This window comes from Malaya genurostris, chromosome 3 (assembly GCF_030247185.1).
Source record: "Malaya genurostris strain Urasoe2022 chromosome 3, Malgen_1.1, whole genome shotgun sequence".
Taxonomy (NCBI): Eukaryota; Metazoa; Arthropoda; class Insecta; order Diptera; family Culicidae; genus Malaya; species Malaya genurostris.
The window spans coordinates 215,898,501-215,918,613 of NC_080572.1; the positions used below are offsets into that span (position 1 = coordinate 215,898,501).

Here is a 20,113-nt window from a genome sequence, read left to right on the forward strand (position 1 = left end):
TTTTAAACAATAAAACGCATAAAATTTGCAAAATCTCATCGGTTCTTTATTTTAAACGTTAGATTGGTACATGACATTTACTTTTTGAAGATAATTTCATTTAAATGTTGACCGCGGCTGCGTCTTAGGTGGTCCATTCGGAAAATCCGCTTTTTTATCGACAAATTTTGTTCAGCGATGAGGCTCATTTCTGGTTGAATGGCTACGTAAATAAGCAAAATTGCCGCATTTGGAGTGAAGAGCAACCAGAAGCCGTTCAAGAACTGCCCATGCATCCCGAAAAATGCACTGTTTGGTGTGGTTTGTACGCTGGTGGAATCATTGGACCGTATTTTTTCAAAGATGCTGTTGGACGCAACGTTACAGTGAATGGCGATCGCTATCGTTCGATGCTAACAAACTTTTTGTTGCCAAAAATGGAAGAACTGAACTTGGTAGACATGTGGTTTCAACAAGATGGCGCTACATGCCACACAGCTCGCGATTCTATGGCCATTTTGAGGGAAAACTTCGGAGAACAATTCATCTCAAGAAATGGACCGGTAAGTTGGCCACCAAGATCATGCGATTTGACGCCTTTAGACTATTTTTTGTGGGGCTACGTCAAGTCTAAAGTCTACAGAAATAAGCCAGTAACTATTCCAGCTTTGGAAGACAACATTTCCGAAGAAATTCGGGCTATTCCGGCCGAAATGCTCGAAAAAGTTGCCCAAAATTGGACTTTCCGAATGGACCACCTAAGACGCAGCCGCGGTCAACATTTAAATGAAATTATCTTCAAAAAGTAAATGTCATGTACCAATCTAACGTTTAAAATAAAGAACCGATGAGATTTTGCAAATTTTATGCGTTTTATTGTTTAAAAAAGTTCTCAAGCTCTTAAAAAATCACCCTTTAGTTGTTTGTCAGTACGTCAGGTAAGATATTGAACGGTGCAAATCTAAAAGCAGAAACTTTTTATTTACTTAGCGGTTTATGTTGAACTGCTACGCGATATAATAGTTGAACATAAACTGTTTCGCTCTGACAAGTCGAAGACGAAGTGAAAAGTAAATGTAGAATTAACAAATGTTGTTTCCTACAAACCTTCCAATAGCTTCCTTCATTCCTCGGCGCTGCCGGCGAGTTGAAAAAGTTTTCAACTGCGAGACTATTCTATAGACAGCAGTACGTTCAAGGTGAGAAAATTCATCAACCATAGTAGTAATCGTTTACCGTCGATTAAATCAGATATTGGTCCACTAGGGAAACATACTGAGCCAACCACTTCGCTGAATATTTGGCTGTCCAGTTTTTAAATCCCGACACCATTGTCTATCCTTTCCCTCACTCTTTACCGTAGGTCTATAAACAAGGCATAGATCTCGATGCCAAGAAACTAAAGAAACCGTTTTCAGAGCGAATTTCATAGCCATTCTTTGCTGTGCGCACAGATAGGCAAATGACATATGGAAAGAAAGAATGGAATAGCTGCAGAAGTAGTGTATGCACATAACATGTTTTGAAATAAAGGCGAACAGTCTTTTCGAGTATGCTTCTTACGTTGATTTGTTGTCTAATATGATAACAAATTTTGCACTATTTTCTTTAACATTGAAATGATTACGTAGACTTTTGCTGGTAGCAGAAATGTATTTCAATAGTCAATGAAAGTCTGGAAAGTTGGAGGACGGCGGGAACCATAAGTAGTTCTTCTCCAGGTAATTAATAAATCATTCAGATAAAAAAGCATAATGACTTTTTGTTAAGCAATTTGAGACACAAATTCTAATACGAGTTTTATTATTAGTGAAAATGAGAATTGATATATTATAAGTGGATTCAACGTTTAGAACAGTAATAACAAAAATAATAATATTGCAGATATTTGTAGCAGAGCAGGATGAACATTTTGTTCCAGTATACGCATAGATCTTAAAGTAATAATCTAAATTTTTACAACTATACAACCTGTAGTATTAGCTCGGGGTTGGTTCTTGTGCTCGGTTGAAAGCGCAATACCCGACTCCAGTTCGCTGGTATCCTTAGTGGTGATGCGATGCTAAGTCCACGCCATCGTGAGCACTTGGGAAGCACATGTTTCAAGCGCTTTTGGTCATACATGGTGAGTGTTAACTGTCAGTTAGTCTTCTGCTTGGGAAATTGAGCGCATTTATTTAGATGGTAAAACTTCACTTGGTAATTGACGATATTGACCTTGGCGTCAGATTTTCACGCTTCTGATGAAATCCTCAACACGTTCGACTGCCATGGTAATATTGACGAACACTTAATTTATTTCTGGTGAACAGTCATTTCACGTGGATCACTGACCGGCGTTCAATAATCTGTTTCCTAAGCTACACACAAGAAGGACCAGAAAATCAATTAACATGTAATTGGAACTAATTAATTGATGGTGTATTTGCTCAACACTGCGACGACGAGAAGCTTTGATTTCTTTATTGTATAACTACGACATGGTCACGTTGTTCAACGTGTTCTTACTTTTCTTTTCCGAAGAACTGTATTTGCATAACTGATTTTCTGGACTATCGAGGAGGACTTATGAATAGTACGAATTAAATAGTCGCACATATAGGTTAGACATGCATTGTGTTAGTAATGAGTTTAAAGTGACGATAAATGGAACGAATAAAAATCACAAAAAACTGAAAGCAGGATAATTCATCTTAAATGAAAACTTCGACTTCTAATGACAGGTTATTGCCACTTTAAGTAGCATTTTCAGAGAATTGTTGATTTTTTATACTTTGTTCAAAAGAATTCACTCGAATTTAAAGTTTTAAAATATACGTTTAGATTGCGTAAAAGAATTCAACAATTCGTTCGGGATTTGCGCTTGATCGTCACTCGAAATTTCTTTATCATATAAGTGATTTCAAATGGAATAGGAAAGTCGATTGTCACTAGCGATTCTACCTGGAGTTGATTCTCTACTTTACAAATAGTACCACAAAAGTATTTTTCACCACTGAAGGAATCATCTTATCCAAGCCAAGAACAAGTTGATGGGCCGCTCTTGACAATGACCAGCATGCGGGCCACCCGCCGTGTTTTCGTGATTCGGGAGTGTTTCCGGCGAACCCACATGGACAAAAGGATGCGACTATCATCGATAGGTACCAGTGTCACTGGAATAAATTCCAATCTACCAACCATTTCCAACCATAACCTGGAGGCAGGAGAAGTTTATCATTACGCAATGCGACATCACCGTAATTATTCAAATTATCCTAGTTTTAAGTAAATACTTAATTAAAATTAAAAAATGCCTTCGAAATTTCAGAGCTTAAGCAGTGTGCCTTCAAAATTAAATTATTAAATAAAAAAAGAATAAGTTAACAGGTCCCATGCAATAAAGTAACAAAGTTATGTTTTTACTGGTATTTCCGCTTCATTTAATGTTATTTTTTAACTTATTCTAAAAACTGTTTTATTTGTTTATGAAATTACTCTGGATGTGATGAAGCACAACTCAGAAGGTTCTCTTCAAAAGGTTTACCTATAAATCAGTACAGTACAACTACGATTTCAAAATGATTCACAGCCTGCACCAAGGGACGAGAGAATTATTTTTTAGCTTTTCTGAAGCTAAGCAGATTTTCTGAGTAGTCAAATATAGCTTTTTAGTTTAAGTTATATTCAAAAACTTTTTTAAAAGCTGTTAAACACCAAGATGAAATTACTAGTAAATTTGCATCTCGTCTCGCCCTCACTTTTGAAAAAAAAACTTATGAAATTGAGAAATTTTCACTTATTGTGGTGTAATACCGGAACTGAAAGTCGGATTTGGATCTACTTCTCGGGGACTTTCTAAAGACATTCAAGACTAAAAAGTCTTTGCATCCTAGTTTGTAAAAATCAGTTAAGAAATTTCCGATAAAATTGAGGGCGCATTATCTCATAGATTTGCACATATTGCCTTGTAATTCCGGAACCAGATTAAATTCCCGAACCGGACCCGGAGATAAAATTCAATAGCGATCTATGGGACCATAATACCTTTCATTTGAAGTTTGATCAAAATCGGTCGCCCCATTTCAGAGAAAAGTGAGTAACTTTCTTCATGTTTTTGGTGCATATCAGCCTGTTATTCCGGAACCGAAAGTCGGATTGGGATAAAATTCAATAGCGATCTATGGGACCGTAAGACCTTTCATTTGAATCCGAATTTGTGAAAGTCTCTGCGAAAATCAAGTGACATTATTTGTCACATACACACATACATACACACACACACACACTTTTGCTCAGTTCGTCGAGCTGAGTCAAATGGTATATGACATTCGGCCGTCCGGGCCTCGGTTCAAACGTCCGTTTTCACAGTGATTGTAAAGCCTTTCTTAAAGAGAAAGGCAAAAATCTGATAAATGATAAAAAAAAATTAAAGCTCACGGAAAAAAAACTCAGAGACGGCCCTCAACTCGCAAATTACTACCTGGAAAACCGTTCTTCCAATTGAACTGTTATGGATGTGATAAAGTGCAACTAGGAAGCGATCCCGATTGAACAGGGGTGGAATCATGTAAGGTGATTATCACCAAGTGATTATCACTTTTGAAAATTTGGAATCATGTAAGGTGATAATCACCAAGTTCTGTCACCACTGCTGAGAGGCTAACATCACTATCAAACGTTGGCATCACGTAAGGTGATAGTCACCGCGATTTAATCACCTTCATGTCAAAATGGAGGTGATAGCAATTTAGTTATCACTTTCAGTAGTGATTTGATTTTTTGAGAAGTGGCTTTATAAATTATTGTCCGTTAGGTGAATTTCAAGCCACTGATATAAAAAACCTACCAATATTGGTCGGAGAGGATATTTTTTTAATAAAATTCGTACTGATATTGTGTCAGAATGAAATACCAAAATGAAAAGTAACTTAGTTTATATAGTTTAAAGAATTCATAGAATGAACGGTAGTATTTATCAATTAAATCAATTCATTTATGTAATAATTATTATTTGTAGGAATATCATTGGGGTATTCGTAAAGTCAAAGATAAATTGCTTTCTGGAAAAGTGATAAGTTTATGAATGTAGACATCTCCTGTTGCACATAACGTAACATAAAAAAATCTATGCTAACATTTTCAGTAGAATTAGATGGCCGTGACTTAGTAAGCGACATATCAGTCTCGTTCAACTGAACGAGTAAAAAAGATTAAACTGCGTTCTTAATTTTCTTCTTGTGAGTTGAACTAAATAAGGCAATATTTTTGGACAATTAGTTGCTGCTAATCATAGTGGATATTCGTAGTACCGGTGGGTGAAATTTCCAAAATGGAGGTAGCATTTGAAAGCTCTGTGAAATGCCATAATCGTAAAGTGAATGAAAACTATACAAGAAATTATTTAACGGATCTTTCTCACTCGAGAGGAATGCCATCCGTTGTGAAACATCAAGAAGATCTAACAATTCGTGTCATTTCAAAGCTAGCAAATTTATCCCAAAGAATTGACTGTGACATTGATTTCCATTGAAAAATAAAAATCGGCGCTAAATTAAACCAACAAGTGATTTTTTTTATTTGTTTGTGCGCAGGTAATTTTTTTCAACGTTACTCTTCGATCCATACAAATCATCATTGATAAACATGACTCGAAATAATGAAAAAAATTGAAAACTAAAGGAATAAAACTTTAGATTTTAAAATATTATATGGGTATACGCCACTTTCATATGTTACTCCTCCTAATATCAACGGTATACGCCACATTCATATTTTACTCCTGAAAAATTGACGTTTCTTGACAGGTGATAAATGGAGTGAAGTTGGCTCAATCACCGGTGATGGTGATAGTAAAAGTGATCACCTTCGGTGATTCCAAACATTCTGGTGATCACCTCGTTATCACCAGGAGGTGATAGTCACTTATCACCTTACATGATTCCACCCCAGAATTTTCTATGTGTTCAAGCTGTGCATGCCCAGTGTGGTTCAAATTTCAATCTTATCTCTGTAATGTAATTGAGCACTTCAACACTAATCAAACCTTTACTCCACCAATTTAATATTCTTCCTATTCTCGGTGGATCACGGTTCAATATTTTGTTCAATCTCATTGGTATGGAAAATAATCTTGTTTTGACAGTGAACAGGGAAAACCGACTTTTGAACAGTGGCCCGGTAACATCATCACACCACTAGGAGGATTAAAACAGGGGTGGAATCATGTAAGGTGATTATCACCAAGTGATTATCACTTTTGAAAATTTGGAATCATGTAAGGTGATAATCACCAAGTTCTGTCACCACTGCTGAGAGGCTAACATCACTATCAAACGTTGGCATCACGTAAGGTGATAGTCACCGCGATTTAATCACCTTCATGTCAAAATGGAGGTGATAGCAATTTAGTTATCACTTTCAGTAGTGATTTGATTTTTTGAGAAGTGGCTTTATAAATTATTGTCCGTTAGGTGAATTTCAAGCCACTGATATAAACAACCTACCAATATTGGTCGGAGAGGATAATTTTTTAATAAAATTCGTACTGATATTGTGTCAGAATTAAATACCAAAATGAAAAGTAACTTAGTTTATATAGTTTAAAGAATTCATAGAATGAACGGTAGTATTTATCAATTAAATCAATTCATTTATGTTATAATTATTATTTGAAGGAATATCATTGGGGTATTCGTAAAGTCAAAGATAAATTGCTTTCTGGAAAAGTGATAAGTTTATGAATGTAGACATCTCCTGTTGCACATAACGTAACAACATAAAAAATCTATGCTAACATTTTCAGTAGGATTAAATGATCGTGACTTAGTGAGCGACATATCAGTCTCGTTCAACTGAACGAGTAAAAAAGATTAAGCTGCGTTCTTAATTTTCTTCTTAAAAGTTGAACTAAATAAAGCAATATTAGTTGCTAATCATAGTGGATATTCGTAGTACCGGTGAGTCAAATTTCCAAAATGGAACTAGCATTCGAAAGCTCTGTGAAATGCCGTAATCGTAAAGTGAATGAAAACTATACACAAAATTATTTAACGGATCTTTCTCATTCGAGAGGAATGCCATCCGTTGCGAAACATCTAGAAGATCTAACAATTCGTGTCATTTCAAAGCTAGCAGATTCATCCCAAAGAACTGACTGTGACATTGATTTCCATTGAAAAATAAAAATCGGCGCTAAATTAAACCAACAAGTGATTTTTTTTATTTGTTTGTGCGCAGGTAATTTTTTTCAACGTTACTCTTCGATCCGATACTCGAATTAATGAAAAAAATTGAAAACTAAAGGAATAAAACTTTAGATTTTAAATTATTATATGGGTATACGCCACATTCATATTTTACTCCTGAAAAATTGACGTTTCTTGACAGGTGATAAATGGGGTGAAGTTGGCTCAATCACCGGTGATGGTGATAGTAAAAGTGATCACCTTCGGTGATTCCAAACATTCTGGTGATCACCTCGTTATCACCAGGGGGTGATAGTCACTTATCACCTTACATGATTCCACCCCAGGTTTTTTTCTTATGCCTCTGTATTTTATATCGAAAAAAATCGTCAAGAACGCAAAAAGTGATATAAAATTTTCAAGGTTTGTCTTTTGGTGGACAGTAGATATAATATATCCAAAATATTGTTCATCTGAAAACGATTTTGATTCACAAATCGTTGTTACTTTGCAATAAATTTTAGAATATTTGGATGATTTTGAAATGATGGTTGACATAGATGAAATTATTTTATGAGAAGTGTGCTTGGATATCACTTGAAATCATGTTTTAATGATATATCAAATAGTCAAACAAATTGGATTTAGCAGACTGTCATACGAACCTATTTCGGCTGTACCAGTCCCAGCAATCCGGTTCCGGATGTACCCGAAATAGTGAATAAAGCCTCCAAAACGGAACTCAGTCACCTTTTTCCCGAGATGGCTCAACCGATTTACTCAAACTTAGAACAAATGACGATTCTTCACAAAGTTTCTAAATTTGGTGTAAGATAGGGATTTTTTTTTCTGAATTGTACTCAAACTATTCCAATGTATAAGTCATGTAAATTGCAGGCCATACGAACTGACTTCGACTACACGGGTCCCCAGAAAGCAGTACCGGGGCAGCAGTAATAAATTAAATATCTTTTAAATGGAGCTCACTTCTTTTTCTCCAAAATGGATCAACTGACTTTCACAAACAAATGTCCTAAATAAAAGAAAATCCGAAACTACAGGAAGATGTGTGTTTTTAAATTTTCAAACCGTCATTTTGATCGATACAGCAAAAAACTGAGAAAAAATTCTTGTAATATTGGCTCGAAACTCTTTCGATTTTTTAGGCTACGCCAGTTTACATCCAAACAAATTTCCCTGTTTCTATTGAATGAGCAGTTTTTTTTTCAAGAATACCACAGTAGCATTGTTGAGAATACAAGCCATATGAGATAGGCATCATCACACCACTAGGTTGATTGAAACATGTTTTTCTCCATGTCTCTGTATTTTATATTAAAAAAACTCGGAAATTACTAGAATGCAAAAATTGACATAAAATTTTCAAGGTTTGTCATTTGGTGGATATTATATTCAAAATGATGTTCGTCTAAAAAATGTTTGATTCACTGAAATCATTATTACTTTGCAATAAATTTTGGGATGTTTGTAATAATTTTGAAATGATATTTTATAAGAAGTGTTTTTGGATATCACTTGCAATCATGGTTTAATGACACATAGAAAAGTCAAATAAATCGAGTTTAACTGCCACTGAATATTCAATCACGAGTTCAAAGAAATTTCATTTGCAATTATTCGTCGTAATAACTGTTCTTGTTAAATTGAAGAGAAATGATATAATTAAATTTTAATATCAATTTAAATTTAAATCATATGCTAATTACAATATGATTACTATGCAATTGGACCGAAGTGAAGGTTGTTAAATCATTTTATACGAAAACTGCTATAATTTGATAGGAATCCCAAAATTATAATATTTTCCTATTTTACGTTTTGTATTGCATGTTGCCCTGTTTTATTGCAGCATGCAGTATTATGAGCTACAAATAATATTTAGTTTCATTAAAAAACAGTAAACTGAAAAACATGCCGAATGTTCTTCATAAATTGGATTCCTTCGTAAATTGATCAAACCATCTTGAGATGTCTTGGATTGTTTTTTATGCCATGTATGAAAATATGTTATTTAAATAATCTCTATTAAAACAATTTGTGCTATTTCATGAAATTTAACATCGGAAAAGATAAGCTTGTTTTCGGAAAAAAAAAATAAAAAAACAATATGCTTTGAATTCCATCTTGCTTATTTGATATACGTAAATGTATTTCGTTACATGAAACATCCACAAAGGTAAGGATAATATAACATTTTTGTCACGGTTTCCGCTTGCATGGAATAGCGCAGCATTTCAAAAGTAATATAAATATTTTGCATGCTTTTGAAATGTGTAATATTTCGATTTTTTGTGATTTTTTTTAAATAGCATATTTAATTTCTGCTTAGTTTTTCGAATCTTTGGCACGGTTTCTCAAAATAATACTTTTTTGTCTTGCATTTATAAAAGCACGTACAAGGGATATGAAAGTTAAAAAACTACTATTCGACAACAATTTCGAAACGAAATGAAAAATAGTAAGTCGTAAATCTTAGCGTGCTTTTGCCGTAACTCTAATAAGTAAACTATCAGAAACGAAAATTATAATTAACATTAAGTCAGGTTTAGACGCTTGCAATCACACTTTATCATTTTGATTTCTCTAATCACTCTGTCAGAATAACTTATTTGGCTAGAAGCATTTTCGCAAATAATGCTATTATTCACGCAGGGATCCTTATTGAAAACGGAACATCATATTCCATTTTCGTTTCTTTCCATTTGCGAACATCATTTCAAACTGAGCAAACACTTCGTTTTTATTGTCAGTTACTAAACACCCATGTCAATCACAACCAAAGCTTCTCATCATCTTCTGGTGGCGGTTGTCCTGCCATAATATGAACATAATTTCTCTAAAATGCACTGCACTTTTTTTCAATTCACTCGGATCTTCAATATCACTTGATTGGATTGTATTTAATCCAATATACCGGTTGGCCTCAGACAGTAATCCAGTCTAGCAGAAAAACGAAGCAAGCAGCAAATATCCTTCATTGGGAACGATTTTTAGGAAGATGTTTATCGCGTCGCGGTTCAAGTTGAACTGGAGATCTGCAATCTTTGACTTGTTATTTTATATTCTGTTTATCCTTCGTACCGGAAAAATCTTTTCGTTATCCTTGTCGGTGGGAATATTTCACAGCAGCGAAATATGACAGGACTTTCGTTCGCGCGCGTTCTCTCTCTCTCCCGCTCTTCATCTGCCCCAGATAACTCCCACAAATTTCAGTGAGTAAGTTAAATAATTTCTAGAGAGTGGCAGTTTTTCCAGCGTTTGGTTATCGTTCGACAGGTATAGGAAAATTAAGATGGATAGTTGTATTAACCTATAGTATATAGTGACAAGTATATCCTACTATTAGTGGCAATGGCCGTTGCGATCCAATGATTCTCGAGAAAAGTGTTTAACAAATTAAACCAAAACTCGAGCCAAACAAAAGTTCTCAAGTTGCATTGAAGATAGTTAAGCTATCCATAGATTGTTATAGTATAGTCATATTTTCAATTAAATAGTTGTCAAAATACTTTGTTAATCTGGTAGCAGTTTCAGATATAAAAAGTATGTTGTTTATGTTTGTTCAATCCGGATTATTTTATGGTTATTGATATTTCTGAAAAGTCGTTTTTGCAAAGAGACTATGCAATCATTGTGAAAACCGAATTTTTAACCGAATTTTATACCATTCGACTCAGCTCGACGAACTGAGCAAATGTCTGTGTGTATGTCCGTCCGTCCGTGTGTGTATGTGTGTATGTATGAACCGATTTTTACAAACTTGGATTCAAATTCAATTCAATTTCTGGAAAATTTTATCCCGATTCGATTTCCGGTTCCGGAACTAAAGTGTGATAAGTGAAAAACTACCAATTTCATGCGTATTTATCCACAAACGATGGTCAAAAACAGGTACAAATCCTATAAAACTGTTTGATAAATTCTTCTAGTTTGCAGAACTTGTTAGTTTGTGGGTGCTGATTAATGCTGTTTAGCTTGACTTACATATTCGAAAGTAACAGAAAAACAGGTTCGCTTCGTTTAATTTGTTGCCGGCAAACGAACCAACTTCGGCTATTCTGGTCAGCTGAATCCGATTCCGGTAGTATTGGAAATAGTGATCAAAAACTGCAAAAAGAATCTGACACACTTTTCTTCAAGATGACCAAATCGATTTTCAAAAACTTATAGGTTCAAAGGAAAAATCTTGCAGTTCCAAAATTTTGTTGTGGATGCTACTTTCGGTTCTGGAACTACAGGGTAAACAGTGTTTGAAGATTTTGTTAGATTGAGTCCAAATTAATTTTCCTATTTCTATTCAATGAACAGTTACTTTTGCGAATTCCACAGTAATATTTATGATGTTATGAGTAATATGAGAAAGGTATCATTACACCACTAGGTGGATTAAAACAGGTTTTTAAACTAAGTTATGGCCATTATTTAAAAAGCAGAAGTGGTTTAAACGGATCTGATTGTGAATCAAACGCAATTTTGTTCATTGTATAATTATAAGAATAGGTTTTGACTGGGACAATATTACTAAACTGAAGAAATTTCATTTAAAAGTTTATCTACAAATCTGCAGATTTCTAATATAAGCTGCCGACAGACTTTTGAAAATCATGATTTTCGCAGACGTTCATCAGAATCTACAGACTTTAAAAAACGTTACGGTTTTTTTTTGTTTGCTTGCTAAACCGATTTCGTGCTTCATTCTTCAATGATAACTTGAGTCTGCAGTCTTTTTTTTCAGCTTACAAAGTTTTCAATAGTAAAGCAAAGTCTTGGTATTAAATTCGTTTTGTGGAATTTGACCTTCTGTTTCAACAGACTTCGCAGCCAGTTCAGAGCGTACAGAACCATTTCACGGCTGGTGCTATGATCCTACTGATACTAAGAATCCATCCAGGTCGGGGCTCGAACATACGACCACTGACTTGTAAGAGCAGCGCCCTATGTATTGAACCGCAAATTCTGATTAAGTTTGAAGCCTGCTTGAATATATTTGAATGTTTTTGGCTCATTTTGAACCATTAAACTGAAGTAAACTTCGGACGTAACCTCGATGGTAATAACAAGTGTTTTGTGAATAACGGAACCTTTACATCTGCTTAACAGTATATGATGAATCAGGCTATACAATCACTGCAAAAACCGACTTTTGAACCGAGGCCCGGAGGGTCGAATGTCATATACCATTCGACTCAGCTCGACGAACTGAGCAAATGTCTGTGTGTGTATGTATGTGGGTGTGTGTGTGTGTGTGTGTGTGTGTGTGTGTGTGTGTGTGTGTGTGCGTGTGTGTGTGTGTGTGTATTTTGTGTATATGTGTATAAGTGTGTGTGTGACAAATATTGTCACTCACTTTTCTCGGAGATGGCTTAACCGATTTTCACAAACTTAGATTCAAATGAAAGGTCTCATGGTCCCATACAAAGTTCCTGAATTCCATTAGCATCCGACTTCCGGTTCCGGAATTACCGGGTGATATGCACCATCAAGGGGGAAATAATGCATTAAAAATGTGAAAAAAATGTCACTCACTTTTCTCGGAGATGGCTTAACCGATTTTCACAAACTTAGATTCAAATGAAAGGTCCCATGCTCCCATACAAAGTTCCTGAATTTCATTTGAATCCGACTTCCGGTTCCGGAGCTACAGGGTGATATGTACAAAAATTGTAAAAAAATGTCACAACCTTTTCTCCGAGATGGCTGAACCGATTTTCACAAACTTAGATTCAAATGAAAGGCCCTCCGGTCCCATACAAAGTTACAGAGTTCTATTTGGATCCGGCTTCCGGTTCCGGAATTACTGGGTGATATGCATAAAAAATGTGAAAATAATGCAATAAAAATGTGAAAATTCTGCAATAAAAATGTGAAAATAATGTCACTTATTTTTCTCGTAGATGGCTAAGCCAATTTTCTCGAAATTAGACTCTAATGAAAGGATTCATGGTCACGGTTCCATACAAAGTTCCTGAATTTCATTTGGATCCGACTTCCGGTTCCGGAGCTAGAGGCTGATATGTACCAAAAATGTGAAAATAATGTCACTCATATTTCTCGCAGATGGCTGAACCGATTTTCACAAACTTAGATTCAAATGAAAGGTCTCATTGTCCCATACAAAGTTGCTGAATTTCATTAGCATCGGACTTCCGATTCCGGAATTACAGCGTGATATGCACCAAAAAGGGGAAAATAATGCATTAAAAATGTGAAAAAAAATGTTTCTCACTTTTCTCGAAGATGGCTTAACCGATTTTCACAAACTTAGATTGAAATGAAAGGTCCCACGGTCCCATATAAAGTTCCTGAATTTCATTTGGATCCGACTTCCGGTTCCGGAGCTACAGGGTGATATGTACCAAAAAGGTGAAAATAATGTCACTCACTTTTCTCGGAGATGGCAGAACCGATTTTCACAAACTTAGATTCAAATGAAAGGCCCTACGGTCCCATACAAAGTTACAGAATACTATTTGGATCCGACTTCCGGTTCCGGAATGACAGGGTGATATGCATAAAAAATGTGAAAATAATGCAATAAAAATATGAAAATAATGTCACTCACTTTTCTCGTAGATGGCTAAACCGATTTTCTCGAAATTAGACTATAATGAAAGGATTTATGGTCACGGTTCCATACAAAGTTCCTGAATTCATTTGGATCCGACTTCCGGTACCGTAATTACAGGGTGATATGCCAAAACTGTGTAAATAATGTCAACCTTTTTACTCGGAGATAGCTGAACCGATTTTCACAAACTTAGCTTCAAATGAAAGGTCTCATAGCACCATACAAAGTTCCTGAATTTCATTTGGATCCGACTTCCGGTTCCGGAGCTACAGGGTGATATGCACAAAAATTGTGAAAAAAATGCCACTCACTTTTCTCCGAGATGGCTGAACCGATTTTCACACACTTAGATTCAAATGAAAGGTCTCATTGTTCCATACAAAGTACCTGAATTTCATTAGCATCCGACTTCCGATTCCGGAATTACAGCGTGATATGCACCAAAAAGAGGGAAATAATGCATTGAAAATGTGAAAAAATGTCACTCACTTTTCTCGGAAATGGTTTAAAACTTAGATTCAAATGAAAGGTCCCACGGTCCCATACAAAGTTCCTGAATTTCATTTGGATCCGACTTCCGGTTCCGGAGCTACAGGGTGATATGTACCAAAAATGTGAAAATAATGTCAACCTTTTCACTCGGAGATGGCTGAACCGATTTTCACAAACTTAGTTTCAAATGAAAGGTCTCATAGTCGCATACAAAATTCATGAATATGATTTGTATCCGACTTTCGCTTTCGGCATTGCAGGGTGATATGCACCAATAATGGGAAAACAATGCATTAAAAATGTGAAAATAACGTCACTTACTTTTCTCGGAGATGGCTAAACCGATTTTCTCAAACTCAGATTTAAATGAAAGGTCACACCACTAGGTGGATTAAGAAGGGTTTTTAATATTAGGACAGACCGGAGCGGAAATGGCCACTAGTTATAGTTGGTTGGTTGTGTATTTGACATGCCGTCCAGTACACTTTCAGTATTCGGTAAGTGCGGAAGTGTCTATTTTTCGGCCAAAGTCAAGTTTTCTCTTTTCAGAATTTTTGGGTTGCAGATTATATTCCCAGCAACAAACCATATTCTGTGAGTGTTTTAGCTAATGAAGAAGATCGAATAATACTTGTGGTTTTTTATGATAAAGTAAGTTTTGTTTGTCTTATGACCTCGCCAAATCAATGCGAATGGATGGGGCGAAATTGGCCACTTTTTAGTGGGGCGAATATGGTCATTAGACTCGGTCTGAGTCGTAAATTTAATGTTGTTGTTTTACAATAGCTTGATGATTTTATGAAACTAAACATTCGAAAATTAGTACGTACCACCAAAATAGTCCAAAAATATATAAATCTGGGGCATAATCGATGATCACAAATTACCAACATTACAAATTACCGACGACGTGTGTACGTTTCTAAACGTTTCTGAAGCAAATTCCACATCGGCAGCACAATAAATGACTCATCGGAACCATCGAATAATTTTGATAAATGCTACATTTACTAAGATAAATTACTCAATGATAAGCGCCACGAAGTTGGCATTGCATGGTCCCACGCAGTTCATCCGGATTCTACGCCCAAGTAACAGCATTTTTACATGCGTGAATTGTCCCTTGAGACAGATAGTAAATCAAATTATTATCATCTACTCATATTCTTATATTTATTACTTTTGCATTATTCTTGATTGAAAACAAAACAGTTTATTCTGCCATTAACAACCATAACCTATGAACTGAAATAGTTTTGAGTTATTTTTTGGTACGAAATTTTAAACACACATCACCCAGGAATTCTGAAACCGGAAGCCCGATCCGGATCAAATTCAATAGCAAACTGTGGATCCATGAGATCGTATTCAAAGAGATTCTCTTCAAAGTTTGTAATAATGGGATGAGTCATCTCTGGGAAACCGCATTGGACTTTATATTCCTATATTCCCGGCACTTACTGTACAGCCGAACTCGGTAACAATCAACTAACATAATCTATAAACCATCTATAAACCATAAACGTTTCTAGCCATTTTCAGGTGAACTTTTACTTTTTTTTTGTATCGCCGCTCTAAATAACGGTTAACAAACCTCATTCTGTAATGACGGATTCCGAAATTTGATCCGGATATAATTGAATTGCAACTTATAGGATTTTAGTATCATTCATTTGGATCTAAGTTTGTAAAAACCAGTTCAGTTTTCTCCGCAAAAATTGAGAAACGTCGCTTTCTAACTATTACACATTGTAACCTGTAACTCTGGAGCCGGAAGTCAGATCCAAATAAAATTCAAATGTAGTTAATATTAAAGTCGTTTCATTTGAACCTATTGGTGCAAATGGGTCTAACCATTCACGATAAAATTCAGTGACACTATTTATTACGCACACGCTAACTCAACTCAAGTTGTAGATGGAAACGCATGGTATTTAGTTCTAATGGCATGTAATATATGATTTTAGAACTAAATACCATGCGTCTCCATCGGATGAAGATAATTTGATGGAGAGGCATGGTTTTTCGAATGATTTATTTTTTCAAAGTCTGATATTATATCCGTCCACATTTTTTAAAATTCTGAAAAAATACAGCGTATTGTACTCATAAATGATTTATTTTTGATGTAAAATCTAGAGTGGTATTTTGAATTTGAAATTTTTTTTCACATGGAATACATTTTGTAAAATTCAGAAAAAAATCAGGAAAGTTTCCCATAGTTCGAAAAACACTCCTGAAAAATTTAAATAAATATAGTTTTTATATGCAAACCCGGCTGCACCCTTCACGTGTTTTACACAAAATTAAAAAAAGGAAATTCGAGCGCTCGTTTTTTGATTTTAACAAATGTTTTTCATATAATTAAAACCATCGAATACAATCGATTGCAGGTGAACTATCTAGTCAGTCGTTTGTTGCTTCCACCGGTTGAATGAATAGAATATACAATGACATTTTTGAAATGCTGGTAACGTTTAACACAGATGCTTAATATTTGTTGCCTAATTTTCGCTGCAACCAACCGCAATGGAAGTGTGTTAATTTTTCGAAACGTTAATCTAAATATTATTAATGAAAATCGTTCACTTACCCGTAGAATCCGAAATGGGCTCTCGCTTAACAGACAAACATCGGCATCGACAGACTGCGAGAGTATCGATTGTAGTTCGCTATTCTCCAACTGGTTCATATTATCCGATTTGCTGGAGTAAACGAAACTTCCTCCTGATTTCCGTAGTCTAGAAAGCAACCAATTCTGCGAGAGTAAACCGGAAACGGAAAACACAGAAATAAAGACACTCCGTTCGAAACAAATAATAGAATAAAATAACTTTCGTTCACTCGTACCCCCAAATGTGGAGCAGTGTGTAGCTCATCGTCCTCCGGCGGACAGTCATACGCGTCCAAACTTCGTTGCGTTTCGGAACGGACTGCTCTGGTACTATGTATCAGATACAGCGGAGTGGGCATGATTGTTCTTGATTCTGTTGGCGCTATCCAAGCATGGTGATTCGTGACGTTGAACGGATTCGGTCCAGGTGTACACTGATTTTTTCCTATTATCACTTGTGAACGAATACACTGGTCTTATTTTTTTTTTCATCTCACTCTTGTTCGGTATGTGCAACGGTATGTTCCAAGCACGTTGTTTGATCGTGAACGAGTTGTATAGCATTCATCGTATATTCAGCCCGTAGAAGGGCACCGAACTATTTTTGGTACGTTAATGTTACATCAATTATGATTTTTAAAAGACAATAAAATTAGATTCTCTTAATCACTACTGCGATCAGTTATCTCAGTTTATTATAACGTACCAGTTATGAGCCTTACAACTTTCCGGAAAGAGCTTTGATAGAAAAGGTAAACTTGTTCAATGTTGCTGCTATTAGTAAATTCCCAGATGGCGGTTCGAATGATGTTTAATGGGATCTCTGATGCAAATGTCATGTTCTCTTCTTTTTGTTTCTCGTAGAATCTTCACAAAAAAGTAAATTAGGATGTGATTCACCAGAGTAGGTAGTGACACGTCGCTCCATGTTTACTATGTTGCGATTTTGATTAAAAATAAAAACAAATATTTTCCCACTATAAATTTCATGGCTCACGATCAGTCCGAAGCTGATCTCTGATTGTTGCCTAATAGTGCCAATATGTAGATGCCGAAACGGACATATCCGGCATCTACAAAGTGCCGCACGATATCCATTTTCGACGTGGCGGGGTGCCGTTCTTTGAACACGCACACTTCAGAACGGAGTTGCTTAACTATTTTTACCAACACGGTGTTGACTTGTAGAGCTGTCAAATTTTGTCTGCTGACTCGTGGGTAACTATGATTGATGCTGCATGGGTATTCGCGTAACTGCGAGTTAAGGAGTGTATCGAAAATAAGCTATCCACATACATTTGTGTTGTACGCATGTATTTGTGATGGTTTTTTATGATCAGATCACAGCATGCTGTGGGTTTGGCTGTCAGCTTTCGTTTGTTTAATTGTTTGTGCGGTTGAAATTCTGCATTTCCAAAATGTCGCGTATTGAAAAGGAAGTGAAAATTAATGTTCTGGACACATGGCTATGTGAGAAGGGTATTACTATGCGAAAATTGGCGAAGCGGTTTGGCATTCATCATGCCAGTGTTAAAACCATCATTAATAAGTTTGAGGAACACTATTTTTTGGATGAGTTACCAGGAAGAGGCAGAAAACCCGATTCATCCAACCTGAAACTGGACCAGAAAGTGGTATCTCTAATCAAGAAGAACAAATCAATGTCAATACGTTATTTGGCCTGTGATATATGATTCCCATAGAAGATGTTTGAACAGTAAATTCCATGAACAATATAGTATTTTTTATATAAAAGTGTAAATAACTTGACCTTTTTTTTTTCAAATTTTGGCACCTTCCCCTTTTTGGCACCTTTCAAATTTTGGCACCACCCCCCTTTTGGCCTCTTTCTTGAACTCTCCATTGAACCTTCCTTTGCACGCCCCCCTTGAATGATTCTTGCGCACGGGCCTGCTGGTGAATCGTTACTTGGTGATCATTTTTCAAAACGGCAGCTAATTTTCTTCAACACATTAAAAATTATACATGGATGTCTGTTCTTCATTCACGTTTCATGTTCATCAGCCGTAATCCAAAAACATGAAACCACGAATCATGCCTATTATAAATAATAAGTCATGATTTCATGATCAAAACGATTGATATTATGAACACATCTTTCATGAAATTTTTTATGATATTAATCATTTTTCTCATGACATTTCTTGACAAGACATAGTTCATAATCTCATGATTAAAAAATCATGGTACCGGCAATAAAATTTTACCAGTGTGACTATTATCTGTTCACAATCCTCATGAGAATCGAATTGATGATCAGCTCCGGGTTTGGCCAATGATCCTTCAATACACATCTTCTAATAACCTCAGAATTGAATGATTAGTGCAGGTGCCGGTCAGGTACGAAAGTATGGAGTTTCTTTCAAAAATTTTGAATTATCGCGGGCTACGTATGTTCGATTTTTGATCTTCTGGTGGCGATATGTTGGTACTCATGACCCTCACTTAACATATGTTGACAATTCTGGCCTTTTTAAATGCCCAGTCAGTTTTTATCAGCTGTTATGCGTGGATGTGTTTTAGCTTGTCTTAGATTTTCGTCCATTCCAAAAAAATGGATAAGATGACAGCTTCCTTTGGGATGATTGAGCTTTGGTTTCTACATCATAACCAAAGACCCATGATTCGCCATGACCAGTTATGACTCTCTGGAGCTATTTTGGGTCGTCAAGGAGCTCCGGAGCAATGTTAATGTGATTCAAAGTTATAACAAAAAGCTGTTTTCGTAGCAAGTGCTGATATGAGTCTGGTCTCGTTAGTAGTTAAAATATCAAAATTTTCCAACAGGTATTAAAAAGAGAAATAGTTTAGATACGATATGTTGATCGGGATTGCTTCTTAGTAACGAAGCAAATGTACATCGACCGATTACGACGCAATTCGTTGATTGTAGGACGAGAAAATGCAAAATATGCTGACTCGACTCATGAGATGGCTACGTATATTGGTACAATTCTCCAACTCTTACGCACTCCACAAATGTCACGGGATGAGGATATACTACATGAATTGAAAAGTCCAGGACCTTTTCAGAAATGATGTGAATAACTACGAACCGTGTATATTTTTGTTGAGAACAAGTCTCTAGATGGCCCAATACATATATTAGAGATGGTGGAATTCGCGGGCGACTGAGTATGTTCCGAACTCAAGATGCCTCTTTATTTAGACTGATTTTACAAGTATCAATCGAAGGCTACAAGAACGAACAGTGGAATACAAAAATCATTTTGTTGAACAAAGTGGGACTCT

The 20,113-nt window shown here is 35.8% G+C and overlaps 1 protein-coding gene across 4 annotated transcripts in view; it reads right to left on the reverse strand.

Annotated features, from left to right (window-relative positions):
• The window catches only part of LOC131435706 (transient receptor potential cation channel subfamily A member 1), a 48,423-nt gene extending 30,681 nt beyond the window's left edge, over window positions 1-17,742 (reverse strand). For 2 of the 4 annotated variants that reach the window (XM_058603858.1, XM_058603857.1), the window contains exons 1-2: window positions 17,077-17,742; window positions 16,820-16,984 (exon numbers count right to left, since the gene is read on the reverse strand). In XM_058603858.1, the coding sequence (XP_058459841.1) occupies window positions 16,820-16,984; window positions 17,077-17,199 (288 nt within the window). In that variant the 5' untranslated portion in view covers window positions 17,200-17,742. Of the gene's footprint in view, window positions 1-1,950; window positions 2,340-10,018; window positions 10,183-16,819; window positions 16,985-17,076 lie in introns of those variants that run through there. The other 2 variants (XM_058603861.1, XM_058603860.1) reach the window with 1 other exon arrangement.
• Window positions 17,743-20,113: the final 2,371 nt, after the last annotated feature.